General features: G+C 39.6%; 4 protein-coding genes across 4 annotated transcripts; 1 reads left to right on the forward strand and 3 right to left on the reverse strand.

Moving 5' to 3' along the window:
* Positions 1-1,627: 1,627 nt before the first annotated feature.
* MONOS_7426 (uncharacterized protein) lies at positions 1,628-7,497 on the reverse strand (the record flags this gene model as incomplete). The annotated part of the gene is made up of 2 exons (XM_067877749.1): positions 1,628-6,552; positions 6,616-7,497. 2 exons carry the CDS (start codon positions 7,495-7,497, stop codon positions 2,023-2,025), a joined length of 5,412 nt encoding a protein of 1,803 aa, XP_067719379.1. The 3' UTR covers positions 1,628-2,022.
* Positions 7,498-7,524: 27 nt separating this feature from the next.
* MONOS_7427 (uncharacterized protein) lies at positions 7,525-13,848 on the reverse strand (the record flags this gene model as incomplete). Its single annotated transcript, XM_067877750.1, has 3 exons — positions 7,525-12,838; positions 13,295-13,654; positions 13,760-13,848. The coding sequence occupies 3 exons, from the start codon at positions 13,846-13,848 to the stop codon at positions 7,615-7,617; spliced, it is 5,673 nt and encodes a 1,890-aa protein (XP_067719380.1). The 3' UTR covers positions 7,525-7,614.
* A 1,531-nt stretch (positions 13,849-15,379) lies between these two features.
* On the reverse strand, positions 15,380-17,942 carry MONOS_7428 (putative histidine kinase). The gene is made up of 6 exons (XM_067877751.1): positions 17,765-17,942; positions 17,673-17,701; positions 17,574-17,621; positions 17,463-17,521; positions 16,598-17,407; positions 15,380-16,322 (listed from the first exon to the last, which is right to left on the reverse strand). Exons 1-6 carry the CDS (start codon positions 17,866-17,868, stop codon positions 15,699-15,701), a joined length of 1,674 nt encoding a protein of 557 aa, XP_067719381.1. The 5' UTR covers positions 17,869-17,942; the 3' UTR covers positions 15,380-15,698.
* A 9-nt stretch (positions 17,943-17,951) lies between these two features.
* Positions 17,952-19,630, forward strand: MONOS_7429 (putative NADH-dependent butanol dehydrogenase a). The gene is made up of 2 exons (XM_067877752.1): positions 17,952-18,005; positions 18,070-19,630. The coding sequence occupies exons 1-2, from the start codon at positions 17,973-17,975 to the stop codon at positions 19,207-19,209; spliced, it is 1,173 nt and encodes a 390-aa protein (XP_067719382.1). The 5' UTR covers positions 17,952-17,972; the 3' UTR covers positions 19,210-19,630.
* Positions 19,631-19,635: the final 5 nt, after the last annotated feature.

Below are 19,635 nucleotides of genomic sequence, written 5' to 3' on the forward strand. Positions count from 1 at the left end.
TTGAAAGAGATTTTATTCCAAAAGGCTTTGCGGTTGAGCGAAGATGAAAAAATTCGAGAAGGCGAAGGAGATTGATGCAATATGCGAAATCAAGCTCATGCGGAATTTTGAACTCATTTCAAAACACTTATCGTTAAATTGTGATGCCAATTGATGTGTATTTATCGGTAAAGACGCTTGCTACGTTTTCTGGAAAATCATCATTTTGGATTGTTTTGAGAATTGTTGTTGATTCGCCAATTTCAGCATGGATTTCGAGACAAATACAGAAATTATACGAGCGACACAGAAGCAGTCTGACAAGGCAGAACAGGCAACAAAAAAATGTTTTATCAAATTGAGGTGTGTAATCCAATTAATGTTATATTTGTGCTTTTTTTAAGAAAATAATTTATAAAAGAAAAGAAAAAAAGAAATAGAAATAATAAAAAAATTTAAAAATTACAGGAATATTTTCAAGTAATGATAATTTCATATTTTCAATTTTTTTTTTCTCTTTTGATGTAACGTTGCTGATCTTTTGACTTTTGCAAGCAAAAATAAATGGCTGGGAAGAAATGGCAAAAGATTGGCTGCTTCAGTCAGTGAAGCAAAAAGATGAGCTTATTAAAAAAAGGGTATTACCCCATATAAAAAAGCGTTTTTAGTTTGTATTTCGTCTTTTTCTTTCTATTCTTTCAAATTTTTAGATTTATTTTACGAACTTTAAAAATAATTCACTCAAAAACTGATTCGTCTTTGCAGATCCTTATCAATTCAGACTCAGTAACTTGCAGTAAGTTGTGAATGAACACACCCTCATCGTTCTCGTAGGCTTATGCTTCTAACAGCATTTGCCTTTGAATGTGTCTTCTTGTTTCTTTCCATCAAAATCGAAGAATCGCTCAGAACGTTGCTGAACAGCAGCTGGATGGAGAGAAGAAGCATTAACAGAATGGAGATGCGGCATGATCCGAAGATATCGTCATCTTCAAAATACACTAATTCATAATTATTTTATCGTTTTAACCTATTTTAAAAACGAATATATTTATTTTGTGTATCGGAAATGTGTTTTTTTTAATATTCAAAATTTCACTCAATTTATTGTTATTTTTTTGTTTCATTGGTTTGGATCAAAATTTATTTTTTTTTAATTTTTGAGCTTATGTTTTTTGAAAAGAAGGAATATCTAAATAAATTCATTTGCACTTTGATTTCAAAAATTTGTGGAACGATTTATCTTTAATATTTTTTTTGAAAAAAATCACAAATAAATGTGAAATCTAGAATTGAAAAATATATATTTTGTTAAAACGGAAATTTAATTGCTTCATTTTCGAACTCTAAAAATGATTATTGATGATTATTTCACTTTTTTTTATATCAAAAACAACTTTTTGCATTAAAATTTGAAGAAATATATCATATTTTTTTGTAAATTTTTTTGATCACAAAAATGAAATAAATATATTTTTTTCCAAAACCATTAACTTCCGATATGCGACAATTGCATAATATTAATATACAATGCATTATTGAATTACTGACAAAATCTCATAAAGATCTGAGGATGACGATATCTTCGGATTATACCCCAAAAATTTCATATGTACCAAATTGCTTATCTTTGCACTCAGCCAAAATCAAAAATGTTCAAATCGATTTTTTCTTTGAAATCAAACAAATAATAGGACATAGCCTCCAAAAGTTCATGAGGTGAGTAATTTCCAAAAAAAGAAAAGAAAAGAAAAGAAAAAGATTGAAAAAAAAAAATAAAATGGAAGAAACAACCACTCTTTTACATCAGCTGCTCAGAAGTCGCTCCCAACAAACTTTTCCCACTCCTGTGGCTCCTCCATCTCATCCAATGTTCCGCCACAGCTCCATTCTCCTGCCTCCCAAATAATCATCCATCCCATCCCTTCAAATCCTTCACCCTCCATCACCACTCATTCACCAAACACCAATCAAAGAATACTCTCATCTTCATTTCTCCTTCCTCTGCTTTTCATCACCGTCTTTCAGAAGCCCCAACTCTTATCATCCTCCCATTTCTGTGCATGTGCTGCCGCTGTCGCTGCTGCTGCTGCAAATACCCCCACTTCCATAGAACACATCGCTCCCCTCATACAGCCCAATCGCGTCTGTCGCTGTCACCATCGTTGCTCCCGATGGGAAATACCCAAAAAACTCTCGCTTCAGCCTCCCCAGCTCTGGCCGCTCCCTGCCCTTCTGCAGCACACACTCCTTCACACACCCCGACAGCCTCGACCCCTCCATCATCTCCATGCTTGGCCTCACCCCTTCAACAATCAGCTCCCCTGCCCCCGACCCGTCATACTCCCCAAACGGCATCTTCAGCGTCACACACTCCCACACCATCATCCCAATCGAAAACACCACAGTCTTCTTCGTCGCATGCTTCTTCGCTCCACTCACCAGCTCCGGCGCCTTCCACCGAAGGCACTCTTTTTTGAATTCGTCCTCATCCTCAAAAGCAGATGAAGGAAGGGAGTCACTTTCATCATCACTTGCAGATGTCACAACAGTCGTTGATGATGAGATGGACGATGAATCCGAGTCTCTTGAGCAGTCTGAGTGCATAGCAACACAGATCACCATGTGCTCTGAGAACAGCACAATGTGCGGACTCAGACCATCCAGCGATTGAAGCGCAATTTTGAGCTCGTCAAAGCAATGGAGTGCGAGATTGGCCACCCAGAACATGATTTGAGCTGCTGTCACCTCCCGCTCCTCCAGTGTGCCTATCGCCATTTCCTTTGTCTTATTTCTTCCATGCAATAACATGAATAGCGAATCCCTCAGATCCACAATCAGCTTTTCGTGAGGAGATGAACATGCCATTGGATCCACCAAGTTCGACATTGACGAAGTGGTTGGGCACAGATCCTCGCACCGAACAAATGTGGAATCTGTGTCTGAAGTATCTGTGGTTGAAGTGGATGAGATGGATGGTGAAGGAGATCTCTTTCTTTTCTCTTCCTCATCATCAACCTTCTCCAGCATCCAATGAGGAATCTTGTCTGAATCTCTTCCCAAAATGTATTCAGTGGAGCCGCTCTCAGAGAGAAGATGCTCTGATGACTCCGAGTGTTCCAAGCTTTTCTCACACACCCTCTTCTTTATCCTCTCCTCATTCTTCTTCTCTGCCTCTTTTTCTGCCCTTCTCCATTGCTCCTCAGGTGACATCTCCATCGTCACCATCTCAAATGCTTTGGGATCCTTTCTCACTGTGTCTTCCACAATCACCTCCAATTCCTCTGTTCTTCTCTTTTGTTTTCTCCATCGAACAGTAGAAATCACAGCAATCATTAAAACCACAAAAAGAACAATTGCCATAACAATCACAATCAATGACAAAGATGATTTTCCTCCTTTCCCTCCTTCAACAAGTTTTTCATCTCCCCTTGTTTGAGGTTCACTTCTGTTCTTCAGAACGAACAGATCAGTTTCTGCATTCTTTTCTCCAAATATTATTGCTGCTGCCACTTCCGACTCATCGGGCAAAGAAGTGATCATCGCAGACGAAATCGACGAGTGAACTTCTGTTTCTGATGCAAAATCGCCCTCCGAAAACTCCCACTTCTCAATCAGCTTTGTGCTTCCCATTCTTGTCACTATCTCAAACCCCAGCTTGCATGGAATGAAAAGCGCCCCTCGGAAGCTCAGACACATCACAGCCCCTTCCTCTGCCATGCTCACAGAACCCAGAACAGGAATAAACAGCACAGACTTCAGCCCTTCCAGCATCCCTTCCGCCTTGCACCCCTTGTTCAGCATCCACAACGAGCTGTTTTCTTTCGCTCCATCTCCGCCCTTCAGGCTCACAACTTTCACTGTCGCATCGTCGCTGCAAACAATGTTCCTTCGAATCGATGGATATTTCCCTATCACTGGATTGTTGTTCATGAACCTTCCTTCTTCAATCATAACCTGCCCTCCTGAAATCGACAAACCTCCTTCACTTGAATTCTCTATGGTTGTGTCTTTCATGTTTGCAACAGTGCCCTTCAAATCAACAAGTGATCCATCCCATTCACATATATCTTCTCCTTCATCATTCACTATTACATCAAACGTTTGTCTATTCACTCCAAATTTGCATAAATTCATTGACACATTTCGACAGGCACTCATCATCACCATACTTCCTCTTTCAGGAGATGATGAACAAGACACAAACGAGCTGTTCACAATCTTCACAAAGCTGTCTTTCAACCTATCACAGACAATGACTGAGGAAATCAACCCAACGCTAATATTCTCGCATACCAATTGGCTCATCTCTATCTCAGTTCTTTCTTCCTCATCTCCATTTCTATTCGCATCACTTGAATACACTTGAATGGCTGATCCTTCGTTGCTCAAAACATTGCTCATTTCCATTTTTTCAAGAATCGCTTTTCCATGACTGCCCAGATACACTACATCCTTTCGGCAACTCACATCCTGAACTGAAATTGATGAACACTTCAGACAAGCATTTGACTCCACAACAATTAACTGACTGACTGCTGAAACATGAGAAATACTCACTTCTTCAATTGATAAGCTTCCATTCCCAGTGACCAACAGCAGAATTAACAACAAATCCGATTCATCATTTCTTGTTGTTTCTTCACATGAAAATGAACATGAAACAATCTGAGCCGCTCCTGCTTCACTTCGAAGAAATGATCCATGAGCCATCACTAACGAACTCTCAAACAAAACAAACAGATGAGTCAAAAGCACTTTGTCGGTGCAGCTCAATAGGCTCTCGGCTGATTCATGAATTCCTGAAGTCACTCCGACTTTGGCATGCTGCTCTGAACGGGATGAAATGGTCACATTGCATAACTCCAGCTCAGCCGATATTCGCCCTTCTTCGATAATCACAAGTTGGCTGTTGAACTCATATGACAAATGCTGAAGTCCATACTCCAATGTGGCACATGGCTGCTTTTGCGTTCCACAGTTCTTCGTGTCCTCGCTGCCTTTGGAGGTGTTTGACGTGACAAAAATAACATCATTTTGATATGTGACAATGAACTCGATCAGATTCATCGGCTCATCCACAAACTCTGTCTCATCCATTCCATAGATCGCATTGTATCTGTTGTATGATCCTTCCCTCAGATCCAGATTGAACTGTGTTTCATTGATCTGCTTCTTGATATCCACACACTTCACAAACAAATCCCGCCCAACACGCGCAACATTGGAATCAAATCCATCCTTCACAAATCGCATGTTCAGATCCCCAGAAACAGCTGCATCCATATAAATCCCTCCTCCTTTGCCTTTGGCTGTCGAGCACCCACATTGGCTCAGTGTGCTCTCTTCAATCCTCAGACTTCCCTCGCTCTTCAACACAAACAGAATGGCTCCTCCTTCTTCACTGTTTGAGCTTCTGCATTCATCAAACACGCTTCTGTTCACCGCAAGCTTCAAACTTTCCTTATTTGCACTCGAATCAATCACACATGCCCCTCTCACATCTTTCTTCACATCTTTCACATGGAATTTCTCCAGCAAAATGGTTGGACTGCTTTTCATTGATTTTGCTTGCTCATGATTGCTCCTGCTTGCTTCCTCAACTTCAAACACACTTCCTTCGTTCAGACTCAATCCATTTATTACAAGCTCCTCAATTCTGCCTTCACATCTCTCTGAAACAACAAAAAGATTTCTCTCACAATTCAAATTCGAAACGTCAAAATTCGTTATCTCCATGACTCCTTCTCTCACACAGACAAATGACACAAGCATCTGAATCCTCTTTTCTGCCAATCCTTCAATTGAACAGTTCACCAGGCTCAAGCTCCCATTCTCACTCAAAATCACTGCCTTCTTTTCATTGTCATATTCCCCTTCCATTTCAAACTCGACTCGAGCAATCCTTGCTGTGTTTTTGTTCCAAAGGCACGCTTTTCTGCTCTCATTCACATCGTTTTCAATCACCATCTTCACCTTCGATACCTCGTCTTCCACAGGATTCCATGCTTCGATCGAGCAATCAGTCATCTCAAACACCTCGTTCAGCTCAACTTTCCCCAAAATAAATATCCAACGCTTATCTGCCCCTTCACTCATCTGCCTAACACCTTTCCACCAACTCTGACAAGGATCTTCAGCTGAACCACATCGAGCCACATCATGCCCTTCATCTGACACATATATCCTTTCGCTTCTGTATTCCACAACAAATCTGAACAAATCTGTTTCGCTGAACACCTTGTCACTTCCAACAAACCCATTTGAATTGCTCTTCAGTGATTCAAAGTTAAAATCAAAAGTGTCTGTTGTCACAGTGCTGTTCAGATCAAACGATTCAACAAACAGATTTTCTCCAACATCTGCCTTGTTCCCTTCAAAGACAACAGAACCGAACAAGATAGATCTGGCAATTTTGGACTTTTTGCAATCAATGAACAATCCGCCTCCTCTGCCACCTTCGGCTAAGCATTCGCATTTTTGAATTGTGCAGTTCTTGACTTGCAGTTCTGCTTCATTTTCAAGAATAACATTCGCCAATCCCCCTTTTCCATTTTGTGTTGAGGTCACTTCCTGAAACGAGCAATTATTCATATTCACTGTTCCAGTCAATTTCAGTGGTTAAGAACCGAAAACCATCTGCCCTTTGAAACAACACCATTCAAAAGTCACTTCTCCCCCATTCATTTCCAACATGGCAAACTCGACAGTCTCTTGTTGAGAACATTCAAATATGCAATTGCTCATCTTCATGCAACCATTTGTGGATTCAGACAAAATAAGTGCTTTCACTCCATTTCTCAGTGAATGCGGAAATATAAAGTCGACAAAGACAAACTCTGATTTCTTGCTGTTCACAATAGCCCCATCCCCATTGAATTCACCTTTTTCTTCAAACAGCAAAGAAGAATGCACTTGATCTTGTTCTGATCGAATCCTAATTCCTGACACATCACTCCCATCTTTCACATGAGCCTTCTGCAAAATAACAATCTCTGAGTTATCCTCTCCGGATTTGATGTTCTGGACACCCCGCCATAATGTTTGACATGAATGCTCTTCTTGCCCACATCCAATTGCATCATATCCTTCAACCGACAAATACACACATTCTGAATGCAGTTGAACCAGAAACAACCTCAAATTGACTGGCTTAAAATAATATGATTCATCAACTCCCCACAAATCAGCTTCATTTCCTTCTTCATTTTCTGCCACAAAACAAAATCGAATGGGAGACACACTTATGTTCAATGCCTTGCAGAACACAAACATGTCCTTTCCTTCTCGGGCACTATTCTCTGAAAACAACAAATCTTCAAACACGAAGTTGTCAGTCGAATCGTTTCCGATGTGAAGATACACTCCTCCTCCTCTCCCATCTTCACCATCAACACTCCAATTCCTCACTGTGGAATTTTTCATCAACAACTTATCATCTCCTCCCAGTTCACACCACATCATCCCCCCATTCGCCACACTCACTTCCCACCCTTCAAAACAGCTTTCATTCGCCATTTCCACATTTCTTGCCTTTTTCGCTTCCAACAAATGCCCATTTTCAATGCTGCACCCACTTGCTCTAACATTGCTCAAAACTATTTCTGCTCCTTCTCCACCACATATCAAACTCTTTCATTCTGTCGAAACACCTTTGATTTCCACTTCAGACAAACTGATCACTCCTCTTTCCACATCAGCAATTCCCTTTCCCATTTGAAAGCCAATCCCAACAACACTCACTGACTTGATTTCCAGCTTTCCATCTGTTTCTTTCACAATCCAAACACAACTTTCTTTTTCAATCTTGCTCTCTATTCCATTCTCAACCCCAAACACACACTCACTTATCAGACACTGCCCTCCTTCTATTTTCAGAAACTCTTCATAACCAGCTGTTGTGGGAATTGCTGGAAGCTCAAATGCCAAGCTCCGTATGCCCAAGAAAATGGGGCTGCTGACCAATGTTATATGACCGCCTCCTCCAACTCCAATAACCGGCTTTGTGAGGCCTCTTCCCTGAATTGCCAACGATGAATTCCTTGCAACATCTGCATCCAAAGTTGTGTTTCCAATCACCCTGATTGTCGAGTGCGAGTCATTCATCAATGAAAAGGCATATCCAACATCCTTGCACGGTGTTTCTTCAAACCCACACTCCTCTTTGTTCACTTTTGCTCCATCCACAAACATTATCTTTGGAGATTCAGGAAACAGTATCACCAGTATCGACACATTTATCGCTGGCTCAACTGAACAATCATACACCCAAAATCGTTCTCTCTCATCTTCTTCATTCACCGATCCTTCCCAAAGAATTTCATTCAGCATCCTCCTCACATCCTCACACACAACATACACATCCCTTCCCAGCAATGCTTTGTTCTCACCAAATCTGTTCTTTTGCATCGAATTGCTCAAATCAGTATCCTCAAACTCCAAAACCATCCCTCCACCAATTCCTCCTGATTCACTCACCTCATTGAATTTCACGCTGTTCACTTCAAACTTCAGTGTTCCTCCTTTCTCCACATGCATCACCAATCCTCCACCTTTTGCTCCTTCTTTAGCACAGACAATTGTCTCAAATGCACATTCCTTCATCTCAACCACTTTCCCTTCCCCAACATTCCCCTCAACTCCTCCTCCACTCCCAACCTCTCTGCTCACTGCGGCCACACTGTTGTTCTGCAGCTGAATTCCACACGAACCATCAAAACACAGCACTGCTCCATTCTTCATGCCTGCTCCTTTTTCACTCGAATTCACAATACTGACTGAACCTCCCGAATTCACATGGATAAGCCCACAAACATCTTCTCCATTGACACCCTCCAATTCCATTCCATTTAACTGAGCACTTGCTCCATTTCCCTGAATCACCAAAAAGCTATTTGTGCTGAATTTAATATCCCTCACTTTCACTCCAACCAAACTGGATTCTCCTCCAACAACTTTCACAAGCGAGAAACTGACAACGTTCGTTCTGGATATGAACGAAACATTGTTCATCACAAGCGATGAACTGAAACACACAAACAGCGCACTCTTGCTGCCTGGCATCGAGGATGGAACACTAAACATCATTTTCCCAAATGTCGTTGCTGAACGCGTTTCAATAAATCCTTCTCCATTGATACTCTCGTTGCTCGCAATCACAACCTCCACCCCAATCTCTTCCACATCTATCTTCATCTCTTGCTCTTCAATCTTCAGCTGGTTCGTGATTTCATATTGCGGAAGCAATCGTATTATTGCACTGCCTTGCCCAAAAATAGTTTTTCCAGCAAACAACACATCTGCACACGGATAATCTGAAAATCCACACAATTTCCCATTTATTCCATCACTTCCAACAAATGCAGGACTCGAAAAGTTCCGAAACAGCAGCACCAACGGAATTGCTTGCGACTTGTTTCCACCTTCAAAGCCCATCATATCCTTCAAGTCTGGTATTTCTTCTTCGCTCTTGGCAAACGAAAAATTGAACACAGTTTCTGTTGCAATCTTCTTCAGCTCGTACGCTTCCACAAAAATATTGTTCCCTCCATTATCTGCCCTATTTCTTTCTTCTCCCAGGCCAAATGAAATACTCCGCAAGATCACATCATTTGCTTCTTCCACAATTCTCACTAAAACGCCTCCCCCATATCCCCCTCCTTCTTTTTCTTCGCTCAAATCGCGGGCATTACACTTCTTAACATCCATTCTTTCCCCTTCCTCCCCAATTCGCAGCATTCCTTCTCCACTCAAAGTTACCATAATTCCTCCACCGCACCCATCATTTGCCGAGCAATCATCAAAAGTGCTGTTTCTCACAACAACACTGTTTTCATCACCAACATTTCCGTTAACACCGCATCCATTCTGAATGCTCGCACAAATACCACAAAACGAACAATCCTCAACAGTCAATGCCTTTCCATTCACATCGCAGATCATCCCTCCTCCTGATGCTCTATCTTTCTTTCCACTCATTGTCGTTTTAGCCAATGTCAGAATCCCTGATGAATGTAATTCAATTACACTCACTTCTCCATTCGTAATAACTCCATTCAAAATACTTTCATTCATGTTGCATACGGCTTCTTCTTCAATCCTCATCAACGGATGCAATCGAAACTCCACTTCATTCACACACAACCCACATATCTTTATCTTTCCTCCAACACAAAGCACAAGTCCAACACTCACAAAGGATGCAGATCTCACTGAATATTGACAGTTGGTGAGGTTCAGTGTCTCAGCACTCATCTTCATCAGCCATTCTCTTCCATTCAGACTCTCTGGAACAACCAAAAAAAGAGACTCAAATAAACAATTTGAACTCACTTCAATCATCGCATTCTGATTCACTGTTATGTTTTCGAACACGTCCATCCTCGCCTCCAACTCAGCTCCTCTGAATGTGTTTTTTCCACTTGCCAATAACAGTTCTGATCCAAGAATTCCAGATTCGCTAACTTTCAAGCTTATTCCACTTGCCTTTTTCCATTGTGCAATCCCGTTCTGAACTGTTTCACATGGATACCCTGTATACCCGCATCGGGAAAAATCTTTTTTATTCGCCCCACCAATTGCAACTTCTGAAACATCCTCTCGCAAGAATAACACAAGTGGAATCACATACCCTTCATCTTCTTTCTCTGTTCCCGCAATCTCATCTTCTTTCAAAAGATCTGGCCCAAATCCAATTCTTGTGCTGTCAATAACATCTCCCATTTTTTCTATCTTCACAAACATGTTTTTCCCACATTTGTTTGCAACACAACCTGCAAATTCAACATTTTTCAGCCGAAAATTGCCTGTGGACTTCACACAATCCAGCCATATCCCTCCTCCATATCCCCCCTGTCCTCCAATCATTCCAGCTTGACATTCATTCAACTTCGCCAATCCTTCGATTCCAACATAAAAGATAGAATCTTTTTCCATCACTATCTTCATTCCTCCTCCATTTCCCTTCTCACTGACCCCATACATCTCTCCTCCTTCAATCTCGAGTTTCTGGTCTTGTCCAATAACACCCTGAATCGCTCCTCCATCTCCACTTGAAAGCAAGCATCCACTGAAAATGGTTCGATTGACAATGCTGTTTCTCGCCTTGTTGATGTTGATTACAGATCCTTTGTTCCTTCCTGTGCTTTCAAACTTCGAGTCACTTATCAGCAATTCCGAATCACTTTCTGCATTTATCAGACCAGATTCTGCGCTCAACACATCGGTGCAAACAAGATTTACTGCTTTGACTTTTGCATCCATTTGAGCGCAGATGATCATGGGTTCTTTGAACGTCAGGCTATCGACTTCCACATCGTTCAATTCAACTTTTCCATTCTTTACAGCAATAAGAGAGTATCCAATCTCCAAAACTGAACTGCTTCTCTTCACAAGTGATGATGATATCTGCAGGCTTCCTTCGACTTCCTCTCCCACAACAAACACTGCTGTTTGTGATGATTGCAGCCATGCCTCCAAAGACAAGCTCACAAGACTTATCCCAACATCACTCATCACCTCAATCACTCCACTCTGCTCGCTTCCATTTCCAACAACTCTTATTTCTGATTTTCCACTCACTCCACTGATGCTGTTTTCTTCATCTCCCCTCAAACTCAAACACTCCAAAAGGGAATACGATGAAGCTATTGTCAATTTGTGCACTTTTTCCTGTTGAGCGAGAGAAAACTGCATTGTTTTGCACGGATAGTCTTCAAAGCCACACACTCCAACATCCACTCCGTTGCTTCCAACATTCACTCTTTCTCCTCTTTCTCTCAGGCAATAAACAAGCGGGATGACCACCTCTGGTGTTCCTTCATCTGCACCCATTGCTTCGTTAACAGTGAATAATGAGGAATAATATGCAATTCTTTCTCTTGTGACACTTGCTTTCAGATTTGGAGAATACACATAAACATCTTTCCCAAACAGCGCACTGTTATTCTCAAATCCTGGATTCGAAATCACAAAATCATCTGCTGCGTTTGTCAGCTTCAGATAGATGCATCCTCCTCTCCCTTTGTCATTTTGCACATTTCCCTCTCCATCATTAGCCACACAGTTTTTCATTGTAGTGATCAACCCTTCTTTCCCTATCGACAATTGACTTCCCTCAGCAAGCGTCAAGGCAGCCATCCCTCCATTTCCATTCAAGCATCTGCATCCACAAACCGTTGTGTTTTTCCATTCAAGGCGCTCCTCTCCTTTGAATACCTTCGATATCAAGGCTCCATCTCCAACTTTTCTCACAATCTCTGTGATGTTTCCCCCATGGACACATATCTCTCCACAGTTGCTCGTCGACAAAAGGCAGCAGCCTGAAAAGATAATGTTCTTGACTTCACAATCATCGAGAGAGATTCTGCCTTCATCAGCACTTAGAAAAGGCCTGTTGAAAATACCATCAGGCATATCACTTGTGATCACGCATTTATCCAGATGCACAAATCCAAACATTCCAGTCACCTGAAAAAGAAATGAATTGTTGGAAATGCTTGAGCTGTGAATAAGTGTGAATAATTCCATCTCAATTGAGCCATATTCAACGAAAAACAATGACCCGGATTCTGTGTGACTCGAAATGTTCACTCTGTCCAATCCATCGCTCTTCTTCAACAAAACACTTCTTCCTCCCACTTCTATTTCGGTTTCCTCAAAGCATTCGCTTGCCAATCTTATTGAATGGTGCTTGAAACTTACCCACTGATTCATTGCAAATCCAATTGTTCGGCATTCATCATCAGTTCCTCCACAGTCGTTGTGGTCTCCTCCAGACTTCGCTGAATTCACAAGGATTGGATCTGGACTTGCATTTGGGTCTGGAAGCCATTCACTTCTGTCAACATTTGTTGTAACTCTGTTATTTTTATTTGAAAGCGAAAAAGAACATCTGACGCAATCGGAAGTCACTTTTGTGCTATCTGTATTCCAGTAATGAATGTCATGTCCTTCATTTGAGTCAGCAGAATTGTTTTGAAAAAAACAATATTTAATATGCAATATTGATCTGTCCAACGGTATTGATTGCGATATTGCACCAGAATGACTTTGTGCATGAGAATTTGCAAAGCTGCAATCTGTTGCCAAAGACTTTTCTTTCAAATTGTGCGTGTGAATAGATCCACCATAAATAACTGATTCACAATTTGAAAATGAACTTGAACATAATTGCAGTATTCCATGTTCGCAATTTAGTGCTCCACAGTAATTATTTGTGTTGCAATTAAAAAACATACATCCATAAATGCTAAACAAACCATAAAACAAACAAATTGCTCCACCAAATGAAATTGATGTCAAATTAACATAACACTTTGAAAAATTTGTGTTCACAATGATGCAGACAAATTGATTGTCATGATATAAGGCTCCTCCTCTTGCATATGTATTTTTATCGTTCTTTGTGCTGCATCCAGAAAATGAACAATCTGTCACTTTCAGATTGGCTGATCCTGTCACTGATATTGCTCCTCCATACCGATCTGAAGAAGAGCAGTTGGTGAATGTGCATCCAACAAACACAATATCTCCAGATATAAATGATGGTAAAGGACTTGTAACAGGCTGATCTTTGTATGAGTTCTTGGTTTCAGCAAAGGTGGTGTTCGTCGAAACAAATCCGCTTCCCCTTTCCGCTCCAACAATCACTCCATCGAATGTGTTGGCACAATTGCTAAAAATGCATCCAGATACAACGTTTTTCTGCAAAGTTTGCTTCAATGCACTTTTTGCTGCAAATGCTGGCTTTTATCGCGCTGTGATGTTTATGAATTCGCACATGTGAACATCAACTTGTGAAAATAGTTCGCTTCCCACAAATGGCGAGGTGGAGGACACCACAATGTCTGAAAAGATTGAAGAAGCCATTTCAACGAATCCAACATCAATTTTGCTTTTTTCTTGGGCTGTTGTTGTTTACACAAGGCATGGGAACGCATTGCAGTTTTCATTATTAATTGCAGAAATGTTGTTCATTGCAACTCCACTTTGGCCACAGCAGATTGGCGAATAATATTCTTTGCTGAACATTTCCAATAAGCAATTCGAAAGAAAAAGAATCGACCTTTCGGCCTTTAGTACTGGCATTCCACTGAAATGTGCTCTTATTGCTATCATGTGAAAATAGATCGATGAATTTGCCAACATTATGCAAGACTCAAGCTTTGATGAAATTATTGCTTTTTCCAGACAATCATTTTTCCTCCGTTGAATAGCAACAGAATCATTCTTAAATTTTCCTTCATAATCATTTTTAAATAAATTATTCTTTTCGTTATCGTTCAATTTTGATGGATCGGTTTCCTTCCAGCTCATTTCAGTAAATTTCGAATTATTTTGTACCTCGAATGCAAACAAATTTGAAAAGGCGAAAAACACACAAAACAAAATTGAACATCTGAAAACGTAAGGATGCCACATTTTTCTTGCAGGCAAACAGGGAGCAGGACAACTTGGAAGCAATTTGTTTGATTGATCCTGTGAGATATAATATAAAGATTTGAATTCCTGAATGCCCTTTATTTAGAAATTGAAGGAATCAAAAAAATAATGAAAAGAAAAAAAATCTTTGTTAATCCATATGTTTTTTTTTAAAAATTGAATAATACCTGTTTCTCTGCAAAATAAGGCAAATACATCAAATAGAGTAGAATTCTTTTCAATTTTTGAATAATCAAGATTAACATAAATATAAAGAAAATTCAAAAAAATAAAAAAATCTCTCCTTTTCCTCTTGCAATAACCATTAGAAACAACAACCACAAAGAAATCAATGTCGCATGTTCATACCAATTTGGCTACAATCTTCCAATAAGGTGTGTAATTATTTGCATTTGACAGAAAAAATAAATAAATAAATAAATAAAATATGAACAATCAATAACAGTTTCAAAAAGCATACACAACATTCATTACGAGAGATGAATCATATGAAGGTGATGGAATGCTGGCATTCTCATTCCAAGAATAACCAAAAATAAGGCTTTTCGCATTATTTGCTCATAAACAGCTTGAAGAAGAAGCTTTTTCACCTCTTTGAAAGGATGGAATCATGCAGTTTCATTTTTAATATTTTTAAGCTTCTTTCCATTCAATGCATCGAAAAATAACAATTCAAATGAAATATTTGTTGATTGACGTATCATCAGAATAAAAAAACACTTTTTTGAAACTTTATTCTACAAGAATGGAAATTTCTTCTTGGAATTTTTAAACCTTTAAATCATTTTCTTTTGCAGGAGCAAAAGTTAACTTATTCAATTTTCCATAAATTGTTATGGGTATATTTTTTTGTTAGCTAAATCCATTTCGTTAATCGTAAACATAGAGATAAAGAAAAAAAGAATGCCAAATTTATTCTTTCAAATGATCTCATAAAAATTGGCATTCTTTTTACCTGGTAAGTTGTTAACTATTATATTTCTCTTTTATCTATTTATTGATCTGCACAATAAAAAGATGAACGCAAACGAATATAAATGCTTGTCAAAAATGTGCATCAATATAATCAAAAAATCAAAGCTATTCTTTTTTAAAAAAAGAAAGAAAGTCATAATAATATTTTTACAGAGAATTCTAAGATATAATTGACAACGACCACTTTCCTTGCACTCATTCAAATGAACACAACAATCTTCGAAGAAAATACAAAAATAAACAAACATTTCCTTTCTCTCTCTCTCTCTCTCTCTCTCTCACTCTTCAAATATGAAAGTGCTTCATTTTTTCTCTTTGATGGCTTTTGTGTTTCTCAGTCCCTTATCCTTCGGAGCAGACACCAAAGCAGACTGCTCGATGGGAATAGAAAGTGGCCTCAACTTCATCTTTTTGCTCTTTTCAAGCAGAGAAGGAGACTCATGAAGTGTCTGAGGAGAAGAGGATGAAGAAAGAGTTGAAGATGAGAGAGGAGATGAAGATGGCACTGCTGATGAAGAAGAAGAAGAAGAAGAAGAAGAAGAAGAAGAAGAAGAAGAAGAAGAAGAAGCATCCAATGATGTATTTGTGGAAGCAGTCTGTTCCATTTGAGGAGGAGGAGGAGGCTGAGCCACAGCGCCAAGAGTGTCGAGGATGATCAGGTTGTCAAGCGATTCAGACGATGCGGCTGTGCTTGGCTGACTGCGAGGAGCAAGTGGAGGAGAAGAAGAAGATGATGATGATGAAGCAGGAGGAGAGGAAGAGGAGGAAGAAGAGGAGGAGGAAGAGGAGGTAGGAGATGATTCGAGGGAGAGTGTTGAGGTGAGCACAGTGTCTGTCACACCGACTGTCGACGAGGCAATTTGCGACTTTGCTTCTCCGCTGGATTTGGGTGTGGAACGCTGGCTGCTCCCACTCGATGAATTTGTCTGTGGTGGATTGATAAAATAAATAAATAAATGGATGAATGAATAATGGGGAAAGTGAAGAGGAGGAGTTTTGACAATGCAAATTTGTTTATTAAAAAAAATAAAAATTAAAATTAAAAAATAAAAATTTAATAATGTAAATATTTCGAAATAAACAATCTTTCAACAATTTCTTACTCTTTCTCTCTTTCTCTCTTTCTCTCTTTCTCTCTTTCTCTCTTTTTCTCTTTTTCTCTATTTAATCTATTAATTTCTCCATTCATTTCCCCTCACACCGTCTCCACCATCAGCCTGAACTGCGACGGGCATGGCACCACAATCACAAACTTCGACCCCACGCCAATCGCCGACGAAACAGTAAAAGTTCCTCCGAACTGCTTTGTGAAGAAGTATGCCTTTGTCAGCCCGTACCCTCCTCCCATCGTCCTCCGGTGCGCCACATTGCTCCCACGCACCCCGAACTCGATGACGTGGCTGATCTCGTCTTCTTCTATGCCCATCCCGTTGTCCTCCACTGTGATTGTCAGCTTCGACCCGTCGTTCACCATCGATGCATGGATCACGCTGCCGGGCAGTGAGTACTTCCGCGCATTCATCACAAGATCCCTTTCCACGTCCTGAAAGATTGGCGGAAGATGAACCATCCCTGGCTTCACACCAGAGAATGTCAGCTCAACCACGATGTCCGTCGGCGAGCGGCGCTGCTTCTCGTCAAAGACAAGCCCAGACAGCTGCGTTGTGCCTTCTGTGGCTGCGGTCAGAACATCCTTCATGTTCTTGTCGAGTGTGGAAGTGTGGTACATCACCCACGCATTCCCTGGAAGATGCAGCCGCTGAAGAAGCTCTCGAGACCTCAAAACCATGATTGGGAGTAGATGCTTCTCAATGTATTGAATATCTTTCCAGAAAGGTTGCGTTAGCTGAGCTGTTCTTTCTGTTGTTGAAGTCATACGAGATGATCGCGAATAATCCGAGTATTGTTTGGACATCATTGAGTGCTGAGAAAATATTACTTTTGCTTGCTGTATTTCTTGTTTTATTTTTGTTTCGAGTAATGCAGCATGCTCGAGAAGCGAAATAGTGCTCTGATGTTATGAAGTACTAATGCAATAAATGTATATATTTATAAGAAATTGAAACCGATAAAGACGAAAGACTTTGCCCGATTGTGGTGATAAGAGCAAGAGTCTCGCTAAATGCTAAAGAAAACAAATATCAAAAAATATATAGTTTCAAAGCATTGATAAATACCTTGTTCGTCAACAATGTTCATTGCGACACGACATTTTCCGATGGCATCTAGAAAAATGTCAAAATTGAAAAAACAAAAAAATTAGAAAGACAACATGCTTTGAAGTACGTTTATGATGTTCGCGAATCTTAATTAACGTAAAATGAGAATGCCCTTTCCGTTATGAAAAAATCATTGGAAATAAACACACGTATGAAAAATTAGTCTTGTTTTTTCTTCCTCTGTCAAATTAAGTTCCTTCTCAATTGTAATGGTCTTCATGACAACGGTGTCATTTTTGTCATCGTATGTCATTGTTCTTTACGAACGATTTAAGCCTCGGAATAAAACAGAAAGAAACAAATATCTGTAAGACTCGTTCTTTGGATAAGGGGTTCACTTTGATCATTTGATTAATTATGCAAAGTCAAGTTTATTATAATCCAACAAAGGTATTTCAAATGGAAGTTTTCTTCAAGGGTTCACAATAATAAATGTACTCATCGATAATTTTAGGTGATATTTGGCTCCTCAAGCTATGAACAGCTTTGTGAAGAAATAAAAAAAAGCGGAATCAAAAAGCTATTAATTGTTTTTGGAAAAGAGTCTGCTAAAATTACTGGTGTATACGATCGTATTAAGAAATGCCTTGCGATGAATGGCATCGCTGATGAAGAATTGTGGGGAGTTCAACCAAATCCTTTGATTTCTAAAGTTCGCGAGGGGATTGCAATATGCAAAGATAAAACGAAGTGCATTGAAGGCGTTCTTGCTGTTGGAGGAGGAAGCGTTATTGATACGTCAAAGGCAATTTGTTTCGGTTCAAAGATGGAGAATGACATTTGGGAGATATTTTGCGGGATGAGCCTTCCTCCACCAGAAGGTCTTCCCTTATTTGTAGCATCAACTATTTCAATGACAGGATCTGGACTAAATAATAGCGCTGTTATTTCAAACCCTGAGAGTCATTCAAAGCTACCAAGTATTTTTGATTATCCGAAGATTTGTGCAATTGATCCAACAGTTGAAATGAGTCTGCCTTGGCGCCAAGTGATGTGCGGAGCTGTGGATGCTCTCTCACATTTGATGGAAAATTACTTTTCGATGGATAACAAAAATATTACAACACGACAGATCAATCTAGCTCTGCAAAAGTCCGTTATAAAGAGCATTGAAAGAGTTAAAGCGAACAAAGAAGATGTTGAAGCAAGAGCAAACTTCTGCTGGGCTGCATCATTAGCGCTATCAGGACTGACAGTGTTTGGCCTTTCTGGTGACTGGAATGTCCATCATATTGAGCATGCTCTTTCTGCCTTTGATGAAAAGATTGCCCATGGAGAAGGGCTGGCTGTGATATCGTTGGCATATTACCCGCAGCTGTATGCGAAGGATGTTTGCAATGAGATGTTTGAGGAGTGGGCGCTGGAGGTGTTTGGGAAGAAGGACGTGAAGGAGGCCTTTGCAATGCTGAGGGAGCTGTATGTTTATTGGGGTGCGCCTTTGACTTTGCAGGACTTGAAGGTTAAACCTGAAGACATCGAAGAGATTGTGAAAATCGAGCAAGAGCAACAAATGCTTGGAGCTGCGTCTGACTTGTGGTATTTAGATGAAGAAGATGTGAAAAATATTCTTCTTGCTTCTGTTGCTCAAAAATAGAAAACGTTCAATTTTTTAACTTTTTAATTTTGATTTCTTTTATTGAATCTTTTAATAGATTGTTAAATGGTTGTCTTTTTTGTTTATTAATGATTGTAAATTTGGTTATTACGGATTTGCTTTTTTGTTAGAAAAAGATTATTCATTTATTTTGTTTTGTTTATTTTTTTTTCAATTGATCTTTTTATCTTTAACATTTTGGCAGTTCTAATTTTTATTAATTGTTGTTTGACACATTGCTTTTTGAATTATATGAAAGGAGATGGATATGCAATTTAAAAAAGTTATTTCTGCAAAAGAAGTATACAGAAATCGTTTGGCATAAAAACAAGCCATTTTTCCTTTCGCTTTTTTATTTTTTTATTTCTTTTTCATCCTTCTTTTTAGGTTAAAAAAGAGTATTTCAAGTTAAAAATGAAAATCTGT

This window comes from Monocercomonoides exilis, assembly GCF_001643675.1.
Source record: "Monocercomonoides exilis strain PA203 chromosome Unknown scaffold63-433378, whole genome shotgun sequence".
NCBI lineage: Eukaryota > Preaxostyla > Oxymonadida > Polymastigidae > Monocercomonoides > Monocercomonoides exilis.

Coding starts and splice junctions, on each gene's coding strand:
- MONOS_7428 (XM_067877751.1), bottom strand. CDS start 17,868: ATGACATACGATGACAAAAATGACACCGTTGTCATGAAGACCATTACA. Junction 17,702..17,764: donor ACAAGACTAATTTTTCATAC/GTGTGTTTATTT, acceptor ACGTTAATTAAG/ATTCGCGAACATCATAAACG. Junction 17,522..17,573: donor GAACATTGTTGACGAACAAG/GTATTTATCAAT, acceptor TGTTTTCTTTAG/CATTTAGCGAGACTCTTGCT.
- MONOS_7429 (XM_067877752.1), top strand. CDS start 17,973: ATGCAAAGTCAAGTTTATTATAATCCAACAAAG. Junction 18,006..18,069: donor TTTATTATAATCCAACAAAG/GTATTTCAAATG, acceptor CGATAATTTTAG/GTGATATTTGGCTCCTCAAG.